This window comes from Sardina pilchardus, chromosome 22, assembly GCF_963854185.1.
Source record: "Sardina pilchardus chromosome 22, fSarPil1.1, whole genome shotgun sequence".
In the NCBI taxonomy this organism is placed as follows: domain Eukaryota; kingdom Metazoa; phylum Chordata; class Actinopteri; order Clupeiformes; family Clupeidae; genus Sardina; species Sardina pilchardus.
This window is the reverse complement of record NC_085015.1, coordinates 23,959,617-23,980,073: the sequence shown is the minus strand read 5'-3', so window position 1 is coordinate 23,980,073 and position 20,457 is coordinate 23,959,617. Positions and strand designations below refer to the sequence as shown.

At 47.5% G+C, this 20,457-nt stretch overlaps 1 protein-coding gene across 5 annotated transcripts in view; it reads left to right on the top strand.

Moving 5' to 3' along the window:
* The window catches only part of ep300a (E1A binding protein p300 a), a 32,463-nt gene that overhangs the window by 7,000 nt on the left and 5,006 nt on the right, over positions 1–20,457 (top strand). For 2 of the 5 annotated variants that reach the window (XM_062525519.1, XM_062525518.1), the window contains exons 4-31: positions 324–645; positions 1,145–1,264; positions 1,967–2,173; positions 2,688–2,781; positions 5,208–5,324; positions 5,517–5,634; positions 5,851–6,034; positions 6,185–6,238; positions 6,517–6,593; positions 6,795–6,989; positions 7,877–8,377; positions 8,797–9,033; positions 9,296–9,464; positions 9,795–9,913; positions 10,426–10,665; positions 11,588–11,676; positions 13,144–13,224; positions 14,347–14,403; positions 14,579–14,656; positions 14,770–14,837; positions 14,968–15,118; positions 15,271–15,417; positions 17,019–17,132; positions 17,246–17,411; positions 17,555–17,722; positions 18,438–18,599; positions 18,989–19,270; positions 19,769–20,457. The exon at positions 19,769–20,457 is cut by the window's right edge. In XM_062525519.1, coding sequence (XP_062381503.1) covers positions 324–645; positions 1,145–1,264; positions 1,967–2,173; positions 2,688–2,781; positions 5,208–5,324; positions 5,517–5,634; positions 5,851–6,034; positions 6,185–6,238; positions 6,517–6,593; positions 6,795–6,989; positions 7,877–8,377; positions 8,797–9,033; positions 9,296–9,464; positions 9,795–9,913; positions 10,426–10,665; positions 11,588–11,676; positions 13,144–13,224; positions 14,347–14,403; positions 14,579–14,656; positions 14,770–14,837; positions 14,968–15,118; positions 15,271–15,417; positions 17,019–17,132; positions 17,246–17,411; positions 17,555–17,722; positions 18,438–18,599; positions 18,989–19,270; positions 19,769–20,457 — 5,006 coding nt within the window. The remainder of the gene's footprint in view (positions 1–323; positions 646–1,144; positions 1,265–1,966; positions 2,174–2,687; positions 2,782–5,207; positions 5,325–5,516; positions 5,635–5,850; positions 6,035–6,184; positions 6,239–6,516; positions 6,594–6,794; positions 6,990–7,876; positions 8,378–8,796; positions 9,034–9,295; positions 9,465–9,794; positions 9,914–10,425; positions 10,666–11,587; positions 11,677–13,143; positions 13,225–14,346; positions 14,404–14,578; positions 14,657–14,769; positions 14,838–14,967; positions 15,119–15,270; positions 15,418–17,018; positions 17,133–17,245; positions 17,412–17,554; positions 17,723–18,437; positions 18,600–18,988; positions 19,271–19,768) is intronic. The other 3 variants (XM_062525522.1, XM_062525520.1, XM_062525521.1) reach the window with 3 other exon arrangements.

Genomic DNA, 20,457 nt, shown 5'->3' with positions numbered 1-20,457 from the left:
GAATAAGGAAAAGCACAAAAATATCTTCACAGTAGAGTAGAGCCTGTTTGTAGTTTAGCCTTATTGTGGGTCCGTGGAACATGTTTTGCACAAATGTGGCCACCTTTCATTTGGTTGATTGTGTTGCTGTAAATAGATAGAATGGAGTCCAGGTGGGATCTTTTGAAACCGAGACGGATGAAACCCAGAGCGAACCTCTTCATGTTCTGGCTATCGAACGGCAAGTTTCCACTCGCAATATCCAATTTAACATCCCATCTCTCTCCTTTCCTTTCTTCTTGTCGCCTTTTTTCTCTCTCTCTCCCTCTTTACCTTTGTCCCAGGCGTCCCAGCAGGCCACAGCAGGTGGGGTGGCCACGTCAGGACCAGCGGGTATGGTGCCCAACGCTCAGGGTGGCCTGGGTCCAGCGGGCCCGGGCGGGGCGGCTGCCGGGGTGGGCGTCGGGGTGGGGGTACCCCCCACGGCCGACCCGGAGAAGCGCAAGCTGATCCAGCAGCAGCTGGTGCTCCTGCTGCACGCGCACAAGTGCCAGCGGCGCGAGCAGGCCAACGGCGAGATGCGTCCGTGCAACCTGCCCCACTGCCGCACCATGAAGAACGTCCTCAACCACATGACCCACTGCCAGGCCGGCAAGACCTGCCAAGGTGAGGGGCTTCTGAGGGTGTGGGTTGTTGTGGCTTGTGGCTGTTTTTTTAAGATGAATGCATCATATTGAAATTTTATTAAGGAGGGTTATTTTTTTTCTCTTTCAACGCTAAAGAAAAATGTGATTCATCTATAGTAGAATTGATGTTTTTGTTTTTTGAGAACAGTATTTGTTGATATTCATTATATATTTGCCTCAAGACTCAAGTCAATATTATGGCCTTAACTTGGCCAATGATTAATGAGGTTCTGTAGTTCAGCACAAGAGTGCCCCGCTCCTAGTGTTGGTTGTGTTCTTACTTGGTGAAGAGGGCTCATCGTGACCTGTATTGACCTTAAGCTCTCTCTCTGTCTGTCTGTCTCTCTCTCTCTCTCTCTCCCCATCTCTCTCTCTCTCTCTTTCTCTCTGTCTCTGTCTCTCTGTCTCTGTCTCTCTCTCTGTCTCTCTCTCTGTCTCTCTCTCTGTCTCTCTCTCTGTCTTTCTGCGTCTTTACACAGTGGCGCACTGTGCCTCGTCCAGACAGATCATCTCCCACTGGAAGAACTGCACTCGACAGGACTGCCCCGTGTGTCTACCGCTGAAAAACGCCGGAGACAAGAGGAATCAGCAGTGTGAGTGTGTGTACTCACTGTCCAGACGCCGCTAGTCCCGCCACTTCACACACACACACACACACACACACACACACACACACACACACACACAGCAGGGCACCACATTGCCAGCTCCTGCTGATGGCATTTCGGCATATTCTTAGTACAACTTTGGCAACCTTGCATGGGGTGAAATGGAATCCGATGCAAACTACCATGCCCTGTTTTTTTTTTTTTTTTGAGATCCACCCATATCAGATCACTTTCTATAAAAATAAAGCACAGATTTAGTTGGGAATTTGATCGGGCATTTGAATGGCCCTTGGCAGGATCGTGTCCAGATCAGATTCTCTTCATCTAGCTGTTTAAATAAAATCACTGATAAATGTACTGGGGCGACTTGAAACTGGAGATGGGACCTGAATTATATCATTCATCTTGGAGCAGCTGTGCATGTGTAAAACAAATATACACTAAAGCATAGTGTCTGTTAAGATGCCAGCCCAACAGAAGACCAATTGTATGTCCCGAAATGTTTATTTCTTTTGGTTCAGTTCTGATCACACAGAAAATCATAATCTTGCGCATGATATTTGGTCCTTTGCATGTGTAATGTGACTTGTTTTAATGTTTTACCTCATTAGTAACGTGGCTGAATCTCTTCCCCCTTGCACTTGTCTTTTTCTACTTCTCTCTCTCTCTCCCTCTACCCTTCTCTCCCCACAGCTCTCGTGGGCTCCGCAGGCCTCGGCTTGGGCAGTGGGCTTGGCTCAGTGCCCGGCGGTCAGCCCAGCACCCCGAGCCTCAACGCGCCGGGCCAGATTGACCCCAGCTCCATCGAGAGGGCCTATGCCGCCCTGGGCCTCACCTACTCGGGCAACCAGGTGCACCCTCAGCCCAACCAGGCCACGTCCAGATCCCTCAACGCCATGGGTAAGGGTTCACAGCCGACACAGGGCAGTACAAGGGCTGGGCATCAACTCCTAGGAGAATGACGCAGACAAAGCACCACACACACGTTGTTTAAGTGCTCGTTTTCACCCTTTTTCAAATGTCCGCAAGCGAGTTGCTCTTGCATCAGATAGTGTTTCTGATGTGCTGACTTGAAAAGCAGGTGAATCACTTTTTAATGAATCCCCATTTCCTGTGGGGGATCTAATCATTTGGTTAATAACGCTGTGGGGAGCAGAGCAGAGCAGAGTAGAACATGGAATTCTCCCAAATGACCTTTCCTCAGTGAAAGCTTGCAGATGTGAAAAATCTCTGAACTTTGCTGATTCCACAGTGGTTGCGACATTTCTTTGGACTAAGCCTACTTGGATCATTGAATGGATTATCTACAGTAAAACCCAGGACCAAAGTTTTAACAGTTTAGGTGTGCGGGGAAGTTCTGCTCGTTTCTCTTTGTCCAAACTTTGCTCACTCATCGCATGTTTTTTTTTCTCAGGAGGGAACCCAGTGAACGGAGCAGTGGGCAGCCAAGGACCCAACCAGGGCAGCCTTCTGCAGGACACCATGATGCACCTCAACATGAACTCAAGGTGAGCCTTCATTTCATCCTTTTGCAACCAGCCCGTGAACAGAAATGCCCAATAGGAGTCTGACTCGTGAGAAGGTCTGGACCATGTTTCCCGAAAAGTCTTTGTTGAACTACCACGGAGGTAACTGTGGAAAGATGTTCTTTCTCTTTCTCTTTCTCTTTCTCTGTCTTTTTCTCTTTCTCTTTCTCTTTCTCTTTCTGCCATTTAACTATGGTGGTTGTTCAATTAGTCTTTAGGCTATGTTATGCTTCTGCTTCGAATTGATGACTTTAGCCCCTCCAAGCCCTTTCACTGACGCGCACCTCCAAAAAATAGTAACATTTGCGTCAAGGCAGCACTGATTGCAAGGACTGTGATTGGTCGGCTCGCCCTGTGTGTTGATAGCCGGCTGCTTGAAGCAGCTTACTGTGGGCAGTAGCAACCTGCTAGTTCACTGACATAAGCCCTGCAGATAAACTCAGGCATATTTTGGTTTTAATGACGGGGTTATCTGTTTGTAAAGTGTCTATTTGTCAGTAACGTTTTGAAATCAGCACTTTGTCAGCAAGTAGTACTTTGTGGGAAAGTTTTCTTGCTAACGTAACATAAATTGGCTGGCAGACACCTTTCAAATAACCTTAGACTTATTTTCTGTTTACAACAACTAGGTCATTGGAATGTACTGTGTCTCTCTCTCTAACTTTTACAAAATCTAAGCAAGAAAACAAATAAGATTAGTGTTTCAGCACGGCAGTCTATGGAGTTTGGCATTCTGACTACCATTTCGGTGGTGAGCAATGCAGACACCGGAGAAGCAGAACTTCGAAAGGTTCATGCAGAACTGATGCAGAAGCATGAAATGGCCTTTTTGGGAAACACAATCCTGGATGAGTTGGAAGACTTTAGAGCCCAACATTTTAAGCAGCCAGATAATAAGCAGATGTAGGAGATAGGAACTGGCTGGAACCCCTTTTTTAAACCACAGAACCGGTTACCCAAGGAGTACTTGGCCCATGGATGGGTGTCCTTACTTGTTCAGTGTTCAGATTAGGTCATTAGATCTTTAGTGCACTTCTCTGTTACAAACAGTTTAAGCTATAAAGATGTTTATTGTGATATGTCAAATTTAGGGATGCACCGATCCGACTTTTTCAGTCCCGATACCGATACCGATGCCTGGGCTCTGCGTATCGGTCGATATCCGATACCGATCCGATACCATTGTTAATTAATAAACTGTATACCTCACCATGTGGAAAAGACTAAAGGCATCAGGCTTGACTTCATTCTTCAGTCTTTCCCTAACTAAACATTACTTTCCTAAAAAAAATCTAACAAAATAACACTTAGATATAAAGGTAATGTATTATTATTATTAGTAGTAGTATTATTATTATTAGTAGTAGTATTATAATTATCATCATCATTATTGATTATATTACTAGTATTAAAAATAAACAGTTGTACACCAGCAGCAACTTGGAACAGCATTCAAATTCAAGTTCACAGTTATTACTAAATAATAAATCTAACAAAAAACAATTTTGCAGATAAAAATCCCATATTAGTGACATACATTGAAACACCCCTGCCAAAATGGTGTCACCCGCGAAACCCCTCTATTTACTCATAGTGGTACGGTCCCGCAGTTTCCCCACGATAAACTAATTAGTTCACACGGAGTTTGAATGGTGGTAAACGGTAGAAGTTGTACGTTTTATCTAATAAATGATACGTTTTTAACAGCCAATTTGAACATTTGCATGTCTTTATACCAAGAACAGTTTATACAGATGAGATGAAAATGACAATGTGTTTAGTTTGAGTAGCCTATTTTGTTGACTGTTACACATTAACGTGTTGCCTAAATGCAACAAAACGCATGAAGATCGTAATTAATCTATGACAAATGGTGGTTAGTATAGATATTCTTTTGATCCTATGACATAAATTTGGTATCTGTATTTATCCCATCCATGAATTTAGACACATAGTGAGGTGAGGCACACTCTAAACCGCAGCAGTGAGCTGCGCTAAATGGCTGGTTGCGCGTCATGGCTCAGCCCTTTTTTGAGACTATATTGAATTCGGATCGGCCCATGGATCGGCTCATTTTTTCCGATCCCCGATCCAGCTATTTTGTTCATATCGGGGCCGATATCCGATCCAAATATCGGATCGGTGCATCCCTAGTCAAATTCTCTGGCTCTGGCTAGAAACATTTTTACGCTGGTTTGTTAGAGGGTTTGATTGGGTATTTAACGTCATTATGTCCGCTGACATTTGAAACCGACAGGTCAGGTTTCGAATTTTGTAATTTCCCTCCTGGTCTCATTTAAATGTTACATGAAGAACTACCTGTAAGCTTGTGTGGTCTACCAGAGTTCTAAGTACTTTCTCTCTCCTCTCCTCTCCCCACCCCCCACCCTTCCTCTTCCTCTGTGCAGCCTGATGAATGACAGCGGCACCATGCCCACAGCCAACCCGGCCTCTACAGGGGGCATGAGGAAGAGCTGGCATGAGGACATCACACAGGATCTGCGCAATCACCTCGTCCACAAGCTGTAAGACACACACACACACACACACACACACATATATATATACACATACAGATTCACCAAACTTATTTTTTTAGTTGTTACCTACATTCATCACGTCTCTTTATTAACTCTGTGTCATATTACTGAGTTCACATAGCAGTTAGAGATCATGCTAGTCCCATTTACGTTACTCAACCTCGCCTCACTCTCCAGTGTCCAGGCCATTTTCCCGACGCCAGACCCCGCTGCTCTGAAGGACCGGCGGATGGAGAACCTGGTGGCGTACGCACGAAAGGTGGAGGGGGACATGTACGAGTCTGCCAACAGCAGGGTAAGGGCCTGTCGGACTGTTGTGTTGTCTGGATGGGAGCAGTTGCTGGATCATTAGGCACTGCTCCTGTCGGAACTTTCTGGAAGTGGTGTGTGTGTGTGTGTGTGGCAATTGACTGGTGTTTTATTAGGTTGTATCTTCACTGCAGTCTTGTTTGTTTGTTTGTTTGTTTTGTTAATTTGTTTGTGACTCTTGCGCTCCTTGGTGGTGTTTCAGGCTGAGTACTACCATCTCCTGGCAGAGAAGATCTACAAGATCCAGAAGGAGCTGGAAGAGAAGCGGCGGACACGGCTGCAGAAGCAAGGCATGATGGGAAGTCAACCAGGCATGTCCCCCAGTGTCCTGCCGCCAGGCCCTCCTGTAATGGGCCAGCCGACACCGCCAACGGGACTGCCACTTAGTGAGTGGGCACACACACACACACACACACACACACTCACACAGAGTTTATCTTAACACCACAAAAACACACCATGCTCGGTCTTAATCATCCTACACCAAGTCCCAATTCACACAGTGTCTCACTCTCCTCCTCTCTCTTTATCTATAGATGGTCCATTAGCAGGGCCCACCCAAATGGTCAACCGGATGCAGAACCCTGCAGGTATGATTGGCCATTGTTACATTTGTGTTTATTATCCCATGCAAATTATTCCATTTATAGTGTTTGCATCTGACCAATGGGTTGAACTATTTCTATGTTTTCTTCGTCAAGAAAACATAAAATCAAAATTCTCTAAAATTGTGGTGATTGTTGTGTGATGGTGTTCTTCACCGTTCTTCTTGTTTAAAAAAAAAAAAGTATATTCAGGCTCCATTGCCATAGGACTGCTTTCAGTCTAATGTCCTCTTTTCCTCTTCTCCTCTCTCCTGGGTTGGTAGGGATGCCCCCCTTTAACCAGATGCCCATGGGTCCCAGGGCTACTCCGCCCCCTCAGCTCGGATCGCCCATGAGCCAGGTAAGAGTTCTGACCAGCCCCCTCGGACCATAGAAGACTGGTTCCTTGCCACTGCTGACGTGTAGATTCACTGTCTGTGTGTGAGTGTGTGTGTGCGCAGTGGTGTCAGTGTGACCCAGTTAAGCAAATGTCACAGAGTTCATGCGTCTGACGGCTGTACATTTTGTGTGTGTGTGTGTGTGTGTTTCCTTCCTTCCTCAGCAGATGGGAATGGGAGGTGGAGCGAGGATGCCCCAGCCCAACGTGGGCCAGATGCAGAACCAGTACATGGCACCGGTGCAGAGCCAGTTCCCTGGACCTGGTCCATCTCTCGGCAACGTCAACGTTAACATGGGCCAGTCTGGCGGCCAGGCTAGCATGGCTCAGGTGAGAGGATCACCTGGTGGTCCTCCTCAGGTGAGAAGATAGATCTTTTCCTCTCAGACTTGACTGTAAAGAGTCACACTAATGGACATGGGAGTCTCCATAGTATTATGTTTAGAAAATAACTCCTAACTTTAGACTGTATCTGTGTCTAATCTTAGTTTTTTATATTGAAATGTTACATTCCTGTATGGGGAAGTACAGACAAGGTCATAGGAGCTGAATCCCCCCCCACCACGTCACTGAGCATGTTTGCATGATGCTGGGAAAAAAAAACTAATTATTGTGTTAGTCCGACACAAACCGAAGTTTTGAAATGCATGTAAACATGTAAGCATGAAATCGGAGGAAATCGAAGCTCTTTCAGTCTGACTAGCACACCTAGATAGTTTGCATCTCTGTACTCTTCAGCCGTTTTAGCTTGGTTGGCAAACTAACTACATGAAACTTATGAGTATGTAGAGCTGTGGCATAAATGGCACCTTATTTCATACGTATATGAATTATCCTCCAGTATGTCCATACGAACAGATTAAAAAAGTACTGTCCGCTATATAACTAGTTACACTGATAATGCAAAGTTCGCTAGTGAGCAAGCTAATCTTGCTTATACGGACTGCGTCGGTGTTCATGAACAGAGAGGGGAGCATCTAGATGATCTACGCCATCTAGCGTAGCGGAGTAAAACATGCAGTAATTCCGGTTAAGAATTCCTATCTAGCATGTAAAGGCAGTAGTCCAGTCCAATCGTCTAGATTAGCTATAATAACTGTTGCTCTGCTAAACTGTGCATGTAAACATACTGACTGTACAGCATCACTGATGTTACTCTTGTACATTTGTAGTGACTGCTGTGTGTTGTAGTGTGGTGTTGTATTTGAGCTCCTCTCCTGAGCCCTGTGTGTTTTGCCATCCCACAGCAGGCCCAGATGCCCACTCCTCCCTCCATGCCCGTCAACAGCCCCCTCGGCCAGCCCGGCTCGGCCGGCGGCGGCTCCTCCATGATGTCCTCGGGCATGGGCACGGGCCCCGGCAGCGTGGGTCCCCCCTCGGTCTCCTCTTCCTCCACCCCTCCCCAGCAGCAGCAGCAGCAGCAGCCGCCCCTCGCCATGCCGCACTGCCCCCCGGCCGTCCGCAACTCGCCCTCGCCGGCCCGCAGCCGCAGTCCCACCCCGCACCGCACGCCTCCGCCGACGGGACACCCGGGCTCCCAGACGCCGCAGCCCCACACCCCCGGCCTCCCCCAGCTGCCCGGCAGCGTCGGCCAGGGGCCCCTCTCCCAGGGGCCGGGCTCCGACAAGCCCCCGCAGATGCGCCAGCAGTCGATGGGAGGCGGCCCAGGCTCGGTGGGCTCGGGGAGCCAGCAGTGCACTCTGTCCACCCCCAACGCAGGGCACGGATCTCAACTGCCCCGCACTCCAGTGAGTCGCTTTGCATGGGGATACCTAACGAAATGGATACGTTAACTTTTTGTGTTGATCATGTCGTCAGGGAAGAATTGTTTGACATGTGATTACCGTAATTTCCCAACTATTAGCAGCGGTTTATACATCAATTTAGCTACATTTCCTCAGCTATGAGGTTAATACACGGGGGCAATTAATATGGTTTTGTTTCTTTTAACTTGCATAAAACACTGTCCTGCGGCTTATACACAATACGGCTAATACACAGGAAATGTCACTAGGTCAAAATATGTTATGCACTTGTAAGGAATTATACAAATATGTTCAAATCAAGATATCAAGAGTAAGCTGATCCCTATGGTGGTGTTAAATGTTGGTCTCAGAAGCGCGTCTCCTCTCGCCCTCCTGACTCTCGCTCTCTGCCCTTTCTCCAGCTGTCCCAGAAGGGCTCGCTCCACCTGGACGGGCAGGTAGCCACGCCGGCCTCCGTCAGCAGCAGCAGCGCCGACACCTCCTCCCAGCAGGCGCCCTGCGACGGAGCGGCCTCCGCCCTCAGCACCAAGATGGAGGTGAAGCAGCAGGACGACGAAGACGAGGACGACGACGAGGAGTCGGCCGGCGGAGGCAGGATCGGAAAGTTAGGTGGCGTGAAGACGGAAGAGAAACCAGATGTAAGTCGCGTCGCGTGGACTTTCAGCTGTGAACTGCTGTAGTGTCCTAATTGTACCATCATTTCCCGACTATTAGCCGCGGCTAAAATTTCTGTAGCTATGAGATTAATACAGGGGGGGCAGTTAATATGGTGTTAATATGGTTTTGTTTCTTTTAACTTGCATAAAACACTGTCCTGCGGCTTATACACAATACGTCTTATATGCGGGAAATTGCTTTAATGTTGTGTTAAACTTTGAAATGTGAATTTCACCTTTTAAGATAAAGAAAGAAGAGCCATCGGGTGATGGCGGGAAAGGCAGCGCCATGGAGACATCCACGGCGGAAGACAGGAAGCCGGAAGTGAAGACGGAACCCAAAGAAGAAGAGGAGGCATCGACGCCCTCGACAACCAGCTCCTCGCCTGCAGGACCACAGAGCAAGAAGAAGAGTACGGCTTTATTCCTTTCATTAGACACGCAGTGATTTCAGTTTCAACTAACTCCCTGTACTGCATTATTCTTTCTTTAACTTTTAATGTTGTGAACAGGCGTATATTCCCTGTACCGCATTCTTCTTTCTTTGCCTTTTATGTTCTGAACAAACGTAGAATGCAACACTGCTACAAAGCCAAATTTCACATAAATGATATTTGAAATGTTATTAATATAAATTAGTTGTGTGTTTTTTTAATTATTTGTTATTAATGGTGTGATGATGATAATCATTCCTGGTACTAATTTTATTGACCTTTCACCTCTGACCTCTCCACTTTGTGCAGTCTTCAAGCCAGAGGAGCTACGGCAAGCCCTCATGCCCACACTGGAGGCTTTGTACCGTCAGGACCCAGAGTCCTTGCCCTTCCGTCAACCTGTGGATCCACAGTTGCTGGGCATTCCTGTACGTACCAAGATTTTAATCTCTGCCACTGACTAAGGATACGCCTTTTGAATTGAAGTGCTGATTTGAGATCATGCTTAATGGCGTGCAATTTACATAAATTATGTCTATTGCAGCTCATGTGTAAGAGAAGAATTGTTCAAGTACGTGTAAATATGGAGGTGTAAAATGCCTAATAACAGTGCAGTGTACGGCAGCTGAGAAGGGACAAACGTAATACACTGGGCAAAGTTTTTAATAAGCTTTGCAAGTGTAGTAGCGGTACTCTAGATTGCATCTGTACTTATGAACACAGTCATAAGATGGCCAGAAGCACTGTGATCGAGTTGTGGAGACTTCTAGGAGAAAATAACTGACTGTCAGGTTCCTCCTTAACATTTACACAAAATAAACACCATGTATTCATGTACCTTGGCAGAATTGTCAGCCACTCTCAAAAATAAGGAGCTACGTAAGTGTCAACACTCTACTTCCTTTGACTGACTTGTGAAACTCTTTGGTGTTCTCCGCAGGACTACTTCGACATCGTGAAGAACCCCATCGACTTGTCCACCATCAAGCGCAAGCTAGACACGGGTCAGTACCAGGAGCCCTGGCAGTACGTGGACGACATCTGGCTCATGTTCAACAACGCCTGGCTCTACAACCGCAAGACTTCGCGCGTCTACAAGTACTGCTCCAAGCTGGCCGAGGTCTTCGAGCAGGAGATCGACCCCGTCATGCAGGGCCTGGGCTACTGCTGTGGGAGAAAGGTGTGTTTGTGTGTGTTGTGTTTTGTGTGTATGTGTGTGTGTCTCTGTGTGTGTGTGTCTCTGTGTGTCAGTGTGTGTGTGTGTGTGTGTGTGTCTGTGTGCACATACAGTAATGTGTTTTCTTAATTTGAGACGTACAACTCTACACCGTTTTCTGGGCTCCCTGTGTGCTTGGCCTTTTTTTGCCCTTGCTTGCGTGCGGCGTCCACTGCTGGCTCCAGCGTCCACTGCCGGCTCCAGCGTCCAGGCCACTGATCCATTTCAGCCTGGAGTCTCAGTGGACGGGCCGCAGCGCCCTCGCACCTGTCGTAGCCCTGAGCCGAGGAGAGCCATGTGAGGCTGAGCGTTAAATGCCGGAGAGCTCAGCACATTACCTCCTGGGAGAGCTATGTTGTTGATGAGGGGGTGTGTGTGGGGGCAGGGGGGAGTGTGTGTGTGGTGGTGGGGGGGGGGGGGGGTGCAGGGGGGAGTTGTTTGTAATGTTATCGCGGAAGGGGGGCACATGCCAGTTAACCCGTCTTAGTCATGATTGCTTCGGGGCAAAAGACAGGCTTTTAGACTTTGGTGTATGTAGACGATTGTGTCACAAAATGCAGAGCCTTGGGCGAAGTTATTTGTTCCCAAATTTATGGGGTGAGGCGTACAATGACGGTCACTGTCTTGCGTGTTCCTTTTTTGCTTGCGCAGCGTTTTTAGGCATTGGAGCACAGCCTTGTTTTGTTTCAGCTTTTACCAATAGCCATTCATTTCACAAGCACACGGAAAGGTTGCTCACCACTCACTGTCTTTCTCTTCCTCTTCCCTTTTCTGTTTCTCTCTATCTCTCTCGCTCTCTCGCGCTCTCTCTCTCTCTCTCTCTCTCTCTCTCTCTCTCTCTCGCTCTCTATCTCTCTTTCTCTCCTTAAATTCTTGTCCTTTACAGTTGGAGTTCTCCCCCCAAACTCTCTGCTGCTATGGCAAGCAGCTGTGCACCATACCACGAGATGCTGCTTACTTCAGTTATCAGAACAGGTATGAATACACACACACACACACACACACACTTGGACACACACACTTGGACACATAGACAGACGCCCACATATAAATGCACAGGAACGCATGAAGTGTACATACACTCTCTCGCACGCACGCACGCACACAGAGTAGAAGAGCGTAGTGTCCATCTGGAGTAAAGGGTGAGTATGAGCGAGCGTCGACTCGGCCTTAGCCTTAGCCATAGCCATGTTGTGCAACCTTAACTCCTCGGAGGCCCGCGCTGTAATCACAGCACTCACTAGCACAGGCGTAGCACAAGCTCATGCCTGTTTGTGATTGCAAGTGTCATCCAAAGCCAATAAATCATGCTTCCCACCACTGAACAACTTTAATTCTATTAAACATACTAAACCGATGTTACAACAAAAGTTAATCCAGACAAACTTGTACGTGTTAATATTATTATTGCGCAGGCTTATGGTTATCATTCCAGAAACGATTCTTAAATTCCAGTGATGTATGATGATGTTGAATGATTTGCAAGCTATTGATACCTGTATTGTCCTGCAAAGTGAACATCAACATTGAAATGTTATGCCAAACGCAATGTTAATCGTGTTCTGTTAATCTTGTGCTGATATTTACTCCACCAATCAACTCCTTAATGTGGTTGCTTTGTCTGTTATATTCCGCCATTTTAAGAGTTGGTGCTTTTTATTCTGTTGTCATTCTTGTAGGCCTTTAATAGTAATTTGCGACACTAATTTGAGATAAGTGCATTGGTCCCAAAGGGAAATGATCAGTAACGACATAAATGAACTAAAGCACAGACTAATTGCAATGAAAAGCATAATGAGAGCACCAACTCTAAAATGAGCTTGCCTGGCTTGCGGAACAGCCTTGCTTCTGCTGCTTGTGTGTTCAGTGTCCTCATGTGTCCTTAAATGACCGTGTCCCATCGCCCAGTCCCCCCCCCCCCCCCACCTCCCTTCCCTTTGATTCTGCCACAGCTGTGTAGGTGTGCTGGTTTGACCCTCATTACCTGTACAAACGCTAATCTGTGCTTTGCTTTGGCTTTCTGCTTGTCTTGTGTTTGTCCGTGGTGTTGTCTCCCCTCAAAACCTCCCCTCCTGTCCATTCCCTGTTGTTTTTTAACCCCTCCATGTTAATGCCCCCAACCTACCCCCCCCCCCCTCCTCCTTTTTTATGTCTGCTCGTCATGGCTTGCTTTCATCCATCCAATCAACCATCAAACCAATCCCCTCACCCTCCCCTTCCCCAACTCCAACCCTCCCCCGTGTAAATCCTGCATCATGATTGGCTGCTCTGACGACGACCCTGTCCTGCGCTCCCCGTCTGTGCCTGCTTACCCTTTGGCCTGCCCCGCCCCGCCCCGTCCCGCCCTGATTGGTGGCTGCGTCCTCGTGCCGTCTCTGTGATTGGCTGTTGCCGTATGGCTGAACGGTGTAGTTCACGAAAATATGGGCTTCTTGCTGGCAGGTACCACTTCTGTGAAAAGTGCTTCAACGAGATCCAGGGTGAGAGTGTGTCCCTGGGGGATGACCCTACCCAGCCTCAGACGTGAGTACCCCCTCTCTTCCTCTCTTCCTCCCTTCCTTCCTCCTCCTCCTCCCTCCTTCCCTCCTTCCCTCAACCCCAGACAGTCTTTTTTGCCAGGTTCAAGTCCAATAATTAACCAACACACACACACACACACACACACACACACACGCGCACACACACACGCACACTGTCTTTGAAACAAGGACTGGGTTACATTTTGAATGGAGACCTTCCATAAACAGCAGAGTAGAGTCCAAGAAACCCTGCTCCACTCCTCCAAATGTCAACCTGTCAGCGGTTCACAAGGCATCCCGGGCAGAGCCCAGCGCTCATCAGACGCTGTGGAGGCGCGTAGACATGCCGGCGCATGCATTTCCCAGGTTTGGGTTGCAAACAGAAGTGGCTAAATTGCCAGGGGATTAATGCAACTCCGGTTTGGTGGAAAAAATGTCAGTTCTGAAAGTAATTGCACCTGAAAAGCATCAACATTATTCAAAAAGAAGGAAACGAGGCATGTTGGGTCATGATCTCCAGATGCATAAAATAGGAATGACTGTCACGCCTGAATAAACGAGTCTTGTTAGAGAAATTAGGCCCCAGAATATGAATGATAGTAAATCATATGTAGTATATCTTTCCATTTTGTCCCCCCTTTTTTTTAAAAGTTTTTTTATTCTCACATTTCCCGCCTGATTTATCCCCCTGGCTCTTTGGCTTGTGCTCCTGTTGTGTCGAAAGATCCTGAAAATAACTTCTGCCAAAGGATAGGACGGATATTTCTGAGTCTTTGGTATACTGATGGGAGTTCAGTTTCCCGAATATTAAATTGGCAAAAGCGTTTGACTAATTGTATGACTTATAAGGGATTCAAAAGCCCTGTGGCTGTTTGGACTTAACAAACTCCAAGAGTTTCCAAGAGTCTTGGCTGAATCTGAAACAGAATAACCTTGCAATGGGCCAATGCCCCTGCATACTAAGAAAAACAATAATTTAGAGTGGTAACAACAGTCTGTTTTAAAGAGAGTCAGTAATAAGTTATAACTAATAATAAGTTGTGTGTATTTGTTTGTTTGTTGTTGTTAGCATTCCTGCCTCTGTCGCTGGGACTGTTTTTATTGTGTCTGTCCATCCTCTTTGTAGGTCCATCAATAAAGAGCAGTTTGAGAAGAAGAAGAATGACACACTGGATCCTGAAATGTACGTGTTACTAGTCACTTCATCTGTGCTCCTTGGTGTATGTAGTATGGACAGATTTGCCCTGTGTAGCAGAGCACAAATAGCCCTCCAAATAATTACAGATGGTATGTAATGTGGTTTTGGTTCATTTTCATTCATCTGTATTTTTTTGCATTTACTATGTATTTCTCTTCAGGTTTTCAACCTGTTTGGACTGTGGGCGTAAAATGCATCAAATCTGCGTTCTGCACCATGATACGATTTGGCCATCAGGGTAAGCTAAACGATCTTGCCGTGTTCCGTCTCACTTCTTGACTTGATGTCGCTTCTCAACCCGTTCGCAGTCGCTCTTGTCTGACCTCACACCGTTGATCTTGTTCATTGCAGATTTGTATGCAACAGCTGTCTGAAGAAATCGAATAAGTCGCGGAAGGAGAATAAATACGCAGCCAAGAGTAAGCGCAACCTTGACCTTCCTTCCGGCACCATTTACGCACGAGTGGACGAGTGCCTACACATCACTGGACTCTCTGCTGTGGCACTCCTGTGGTCGCTAACGTTATCTTGTGTTTTGTCCTTCGCCAGGGCTGCCCCAGAATAAACTCAGCAGCTATCTGGAGACGCGGGTGAACGACTACCTGAGACGACAGTCTCACCCCGAAGCCGGCGATGTCACCATCCGCGTGGTTCACGTCTCCGACAAGGTCGTGGAGGTCAAACCAGGAATGAAGTCCAGGTGAGCACAGAGACCAACTGATGACCTGTAGTCTAATCTCCACAAAAAAAAATATATTGCTCTATCGTGGATTGGGAGATTGATGGAAGTGTGTGTGTGTGTGTGTGTGTGTGTGTGTCTGTCTGTCTGTGTGTCTGTCTGTCTGTCTACAGGTTTGTGGACAGTGGAGAAATGGCGGAGTCCTTTCCTTACCGCTCCAAAGCTCTGTTTGCGTTTGAGGACATCGACGGGGCGGACGTCTGCTTTTTTGGCATGCATGTACAGGAGTATGGCTCTGACTGCCCACAGCCCAATCAAAGGCAAGTTTCTATCCATTACAGTCATACTACTGTAACCACCTGAGCAAGGATTAAAGTTTTCCGGCACCGTGCCGGAATTCCGGCGTGCGGCCATTGACTGCGTTCATTTTTTAAAATATTATTTATTTGTTAACGCTATTGAAAAACACGCAGCATTCGTTAAGCTGAATTTCCTTTCCCTGCTCTCCCTCTCTGTCACTCACGCGTCACGCACCCTTTAATACACACTCAGACACAGACACAGACTCCCCTTCGTGCACACCGCGTCTGTCTCCATAACGAGATCATCTCTGGAAGCGCGGTCGCACTAATGCACCTGACGCTGCGGGTGGAAGCATAAATTCTTCCGCAAATTTTGTAGACTATGCGTGCAACTTTACCAAACCGTATAGAAGTAGGCTAATAATCTCCTTGGCCCGCTCTCGTGCGCACTCATACCCGCCCCTCGACGTGCACATTTAATCCAAATAAAATATTCACAATCGTGAACGCAATGACGCACAGAAGACGACTAGCTGAATTATTGTTAAATACGGTTAGCATCATTAGTAGGCTATGCTGCACACATCTGATTAAAACTCTGCATTCAAGTTGACTGACCATCTCAATACCATGTTTTTCAACTCCAAGATTTAAAGGGCCTGTCCCTAGGAGAAAAAGTATGAGCTTACCTTGAAACTTAAACACACGTGGGGACACTGAACAGTCCAACCAGCTAGAGTATGATAAACTAGCCAACTATGCTACTTTGTTTACAATATTTTGAGGCTTCAATCAAACAGCTGAATTTAAGAGGTGGAGTTGTAATATGAATAGCAGGCTATAAGCTGCATTAAGTTTGCTGTTATGAATATCAGAAATGTCAGTATACAGAATGTATGAATAATTACACGTGTGTGTGCGCTTTACATCTTGTTAAAAAATCATTAAATAAATAAATTCACATTATGTGAAAGCAAAGTGATAAAAAGTCAGACATGAGGCGACCACCACACATTGCCTTCTAATCTGTGGGAAACACTGTTATTAGCCTACTCTTTAGAAAGAGAATCATTGTCTTTTTTGAATACCTTAACTTAAATGGTTGCAACTAAATCTTATTCTTCAAATGCCTGCCTTCCAATTTCACATATCCTGACAACATGACACCTTATGATTGTAGCCTAGGTCAATTGTAACCTGTCAAAGACAAAGATTAGCAGCAAAACTTGATATAAAAAGAAATCCTAAATGCTACATGTATCATATTGTAGTGTGTTGGACTACTATTGCCACTTATTGGCCTTTCTTGGGGTCCAACATCCCAAACAAGGCCTGTGTCGTGTGCAAACACTCCAAAAAGTAAACCGGTTTCCAATCGATCAACCAACATAGTTTCGTATAGAGTCGCATGCACGAGTCTAAAAATGTTCAGGCTCAGGATTTTTTTTTGCTTTAATCCCTGCCTGAGGTATCTATACTGTAGAGTGATGGCTCTGTTGAAGAAAAGATGTGAAGTTCTTGATGACTGGAGGATTCATTTTTTAATGGACTTCTTGAGTTATATTAAATCTGTTATGTTGGCTTTTTACTTACCTGGTCGGTCCCCTCTTCTCCCGTAGGCGAGTTTACATATCCTATCTGGACAGTGTCCACTTCTTCCAGCCACGCCATCTAAGGACTGCAGTGTACCACGAGATTCTTCTCGGGTACCTGGAGTACGCAAGGAGATTGGGGTGAGTTACAAAGCTCTGTAGCCCTTACTAATAACGTGCATAAGGGGGCGAGACAATGATCACAAGCCAGGTGATGTCCTTACTGTATTAATGGCTTCCTTGTGTGTGTGTAGGTATACCCAGGGGCATATCTGGGCTTGCCCACCCAGCGAAGGTGACGACTACATCTTCCACTGTCACCCTATGGATCAAAAGATCCCCAAGCCCAAGAGACTGCAGGAGTGGTACAAGAAGATGCTGGACAAGGCCGTGTCGGAGCGCATAGTGCACGACTACAAGGTTAGTAATCAGTGTGACACAGCATCATAGACACAAGCTTGATTTTTAGTTGAGGTTTTAAGGATGTTTTTATTATTATCCCCCCCCCCTTTTTTTCTCTTTTTTTGCCTGGTTTTGACGGCCATGTTTGTTGTTGTTTTCAGGACATCTTTAAGCAGGCCACAGAGGACCGCCTGACCAGTGCCAAAGAGTTGCCCTATTTCGAAGGTGACTTTTGGCCCAACGTCCTGGAGGAGAGCATCAAAGAGCTGGAGCAGGAGGAGGAGGAGAGGAAGAGGGAGGAGAACAGCACTTCTAACGAGAGCGTCGACGTGAGTGTGACTTTTTAATGTCTCAATGGACTCAGATTGAGCTAGCTCTGTGGATTTGGCCCTGTTTGAATCCATCTTCGCTTAGCTTAGTCATATTTGCATAGATTTCATTACACGACTGTGTTTACGATCATGAATGAACATTAATTTCAGTGGAAATGGTGTCGAGACTGACTTCTCCATAGTCCTTAAATTTTGCCTGCAGTACATTCTTAGAACCGGAGGGAACATGGAAGGAAAGGAAACACTTACTCATTTACCTAGTATCATGCACATCCCTGGCTCTGTTAATAAAACGTGAAGATCTATTATCTGGCATCCTAAATCAGCACAACCGGCAGGTCCGACTGGAACAGATCGGTCTGTTCCAGAATAAGCCTAATAGAGGTGGGCTGGAGCTGAGGTGTCCAAGAAAAATGTTGGGCTATTTTGTTGTTGTGTGTACTCCAAAATGCATGCTAAAGCAATAAGTCTCACTTACTATTTGAATGAAAAAGGAAAATCTTTGTGGTGTGCCTACCTTTTTTGAAATAAATCAATCAGTGTCAGTTCTGCATTGGAAAAAAAATATCATGAAATTATTTTTATTTCGCTGTCTTTTTTGGCTCTTTTTTGCTTCCAAACAGGGTACTTTCATCGTTTCATTTGCATGCTCAGAACAAAAGGTGCCTTTAGAAATTGAAATGCATTGATGTCCTCATTATGCTTCCCACAGGCCACGAAAGGCGACAGCAAGAACGCCAAGAAGAAGAACAACAAGAAGACCAGCAAGAACAAAAGCAGTCTGAGCCGAGCCAACAAGAAGAAACCCGGGATGCCCAACGTGTCCAACGACCTCTCCCAGAAGCTCTATGCCACCATGGAGAAGCACAAAGAGGTAGGCGTCGGGAAGGGGGAACATGATGTTGTTTGAGATTATAGAGAACCTAGTTTAGAACATCATTTGAGATAGGTCATTTTAAACCTCTTAGGATTTATAAGAGTGGGAGTCAATCTTGTAAATGATGATATCATCCAGCGTTGCATGTCCACTTTAATAGAGACGGAGAAGACAAAAGGCCCACGGTGTTCTCTGTTGGGCAGAGCTGGGAACCCTGAGATCAAGTTGGGGCCTGTAGTTCATATGTAATAGTGCTGTCAAGCTAATGTGGAATTGAACTGAATTGGCTGCTGAGTTGTATTGTCGTTGTGTGCCTATGAAGAAGTCTGTGCGAAACGTTCTCGACGTCTTCTGATTCGTTCTCCTCGTCCTCTCCTCCGCCAAAGGTGTTCTTTGTGATCCGGCTGATCGCCGGGCCCACCTGCAACACGCTGCCGCCCATCACCGACCCGGACGGCCTGATGGCGTGCGACCTGATGGACGGGCGCGACGCCTTCCTGACGCTGGCGCGCGACAAGCACCTGGAGTTCTCCTCGCTGCGGCGCTCCAAGTGGAGCTCCATGTGCATGCTGGTGGAGCTGCACAACCAGAGCCAGGACCGCTTCGTCTACACCTGCAACGAGTGCAAGCACCACGTGGAGACGCGCTGGCACTGCACCGTCTGCGAGGTAAGGACACGACCCGCCAGGGGGAAATGACCACTCGCGTATGACCGTCGTAGTGTTTTGTGTAGCCCTGTAGTCGGTAGGTGTGAGAAGGGGAGGGCAATGGGGTTAAGGAGTGGAAAGTCAGAATTGGAGGATGCGTGACAAATTTGGGGGGTTTTTTACTTGATGTAAAAATGTTAAAAGTGGTTTTGATGCTAGTCCAAGTAAAGCGAAAGGCGGATTCGTTCTCAGGTTGAATAAATGGTGAAAGAATGATGAATGTGGTGTTGGATGCCTGGTCCAAAAGTTCTCAGTGTTATTGGCCCTCCACCCACGGTGTTTCCACATCGTTTAACACCATTTCCCGGTCGGGTCTCTCTCTCTCTGTGTCTCTCTCTCTCTCTCTCTCTCTCTCTCTCTCTCTCTCTCTCTCTCTCTCTCTCTCTCTCTCTCTCTCTCTCTCTCTCTCTGTCTCTCTGTCTCTCTGTCTCTCTGTCTGTCTGTCTGTCTGTTTCCCAGGACTACGACCTGTGCATCGCCTGCTACGCTGTCAAGGGCCACGAGCACAAGATGGAGAAGCTGGGCCTGGGCCTGGACGACGAGAGCAACAACCAGGCGGCGGCGGCGGTGGCCAACCCGGGCGACTCGCGCCGGCTGAGCATCCAGCGCTGCATCCAGTCGCTGGTGCACGCCTGCCAGTGCCGCAACGCCAACTGCTCGCTGCCCTCGTGCCAGAAGATGAAGCGCGTGGTGCAGCACACCAAGGGCTGCAAGCGCAAGACCAACGGCGGCTGCCCCATCTGCAAGCAGCTCATCGCCCTCTGCTGCTACCACGCCAAGCACTGCCAGGAGAACAAGTGCCCCGTGCCCTTCTGCCTGAACATCAAGCACAAGCTGCGGCAGCAGCAGCTGCAGCACCGGCTCCAGCAGGCGCAGATGCTGCGGCGGCGCATGGCCAGCATGCAGCGCACGGGCCAGATGGCGGGCGCGGGGTCCGGCGGGCCGCCGGGTTCGGAGGAGTGCGGGCCGCCGGGCACGCCCACGCCCAGCACGCAGCCCGGCACGCCGCAGACGCCCACGGGCCAGAGCCTGACGCCGGGGCCGCAGCCGGGGATGGGGGGCAGCGGAGGGGGAACTCCGCAGCCTCAGATGCCACCCCAGCAGCAGCAGCAGCAGCCGCAACAACAACAGCAGCAGCAGCAGCCTGG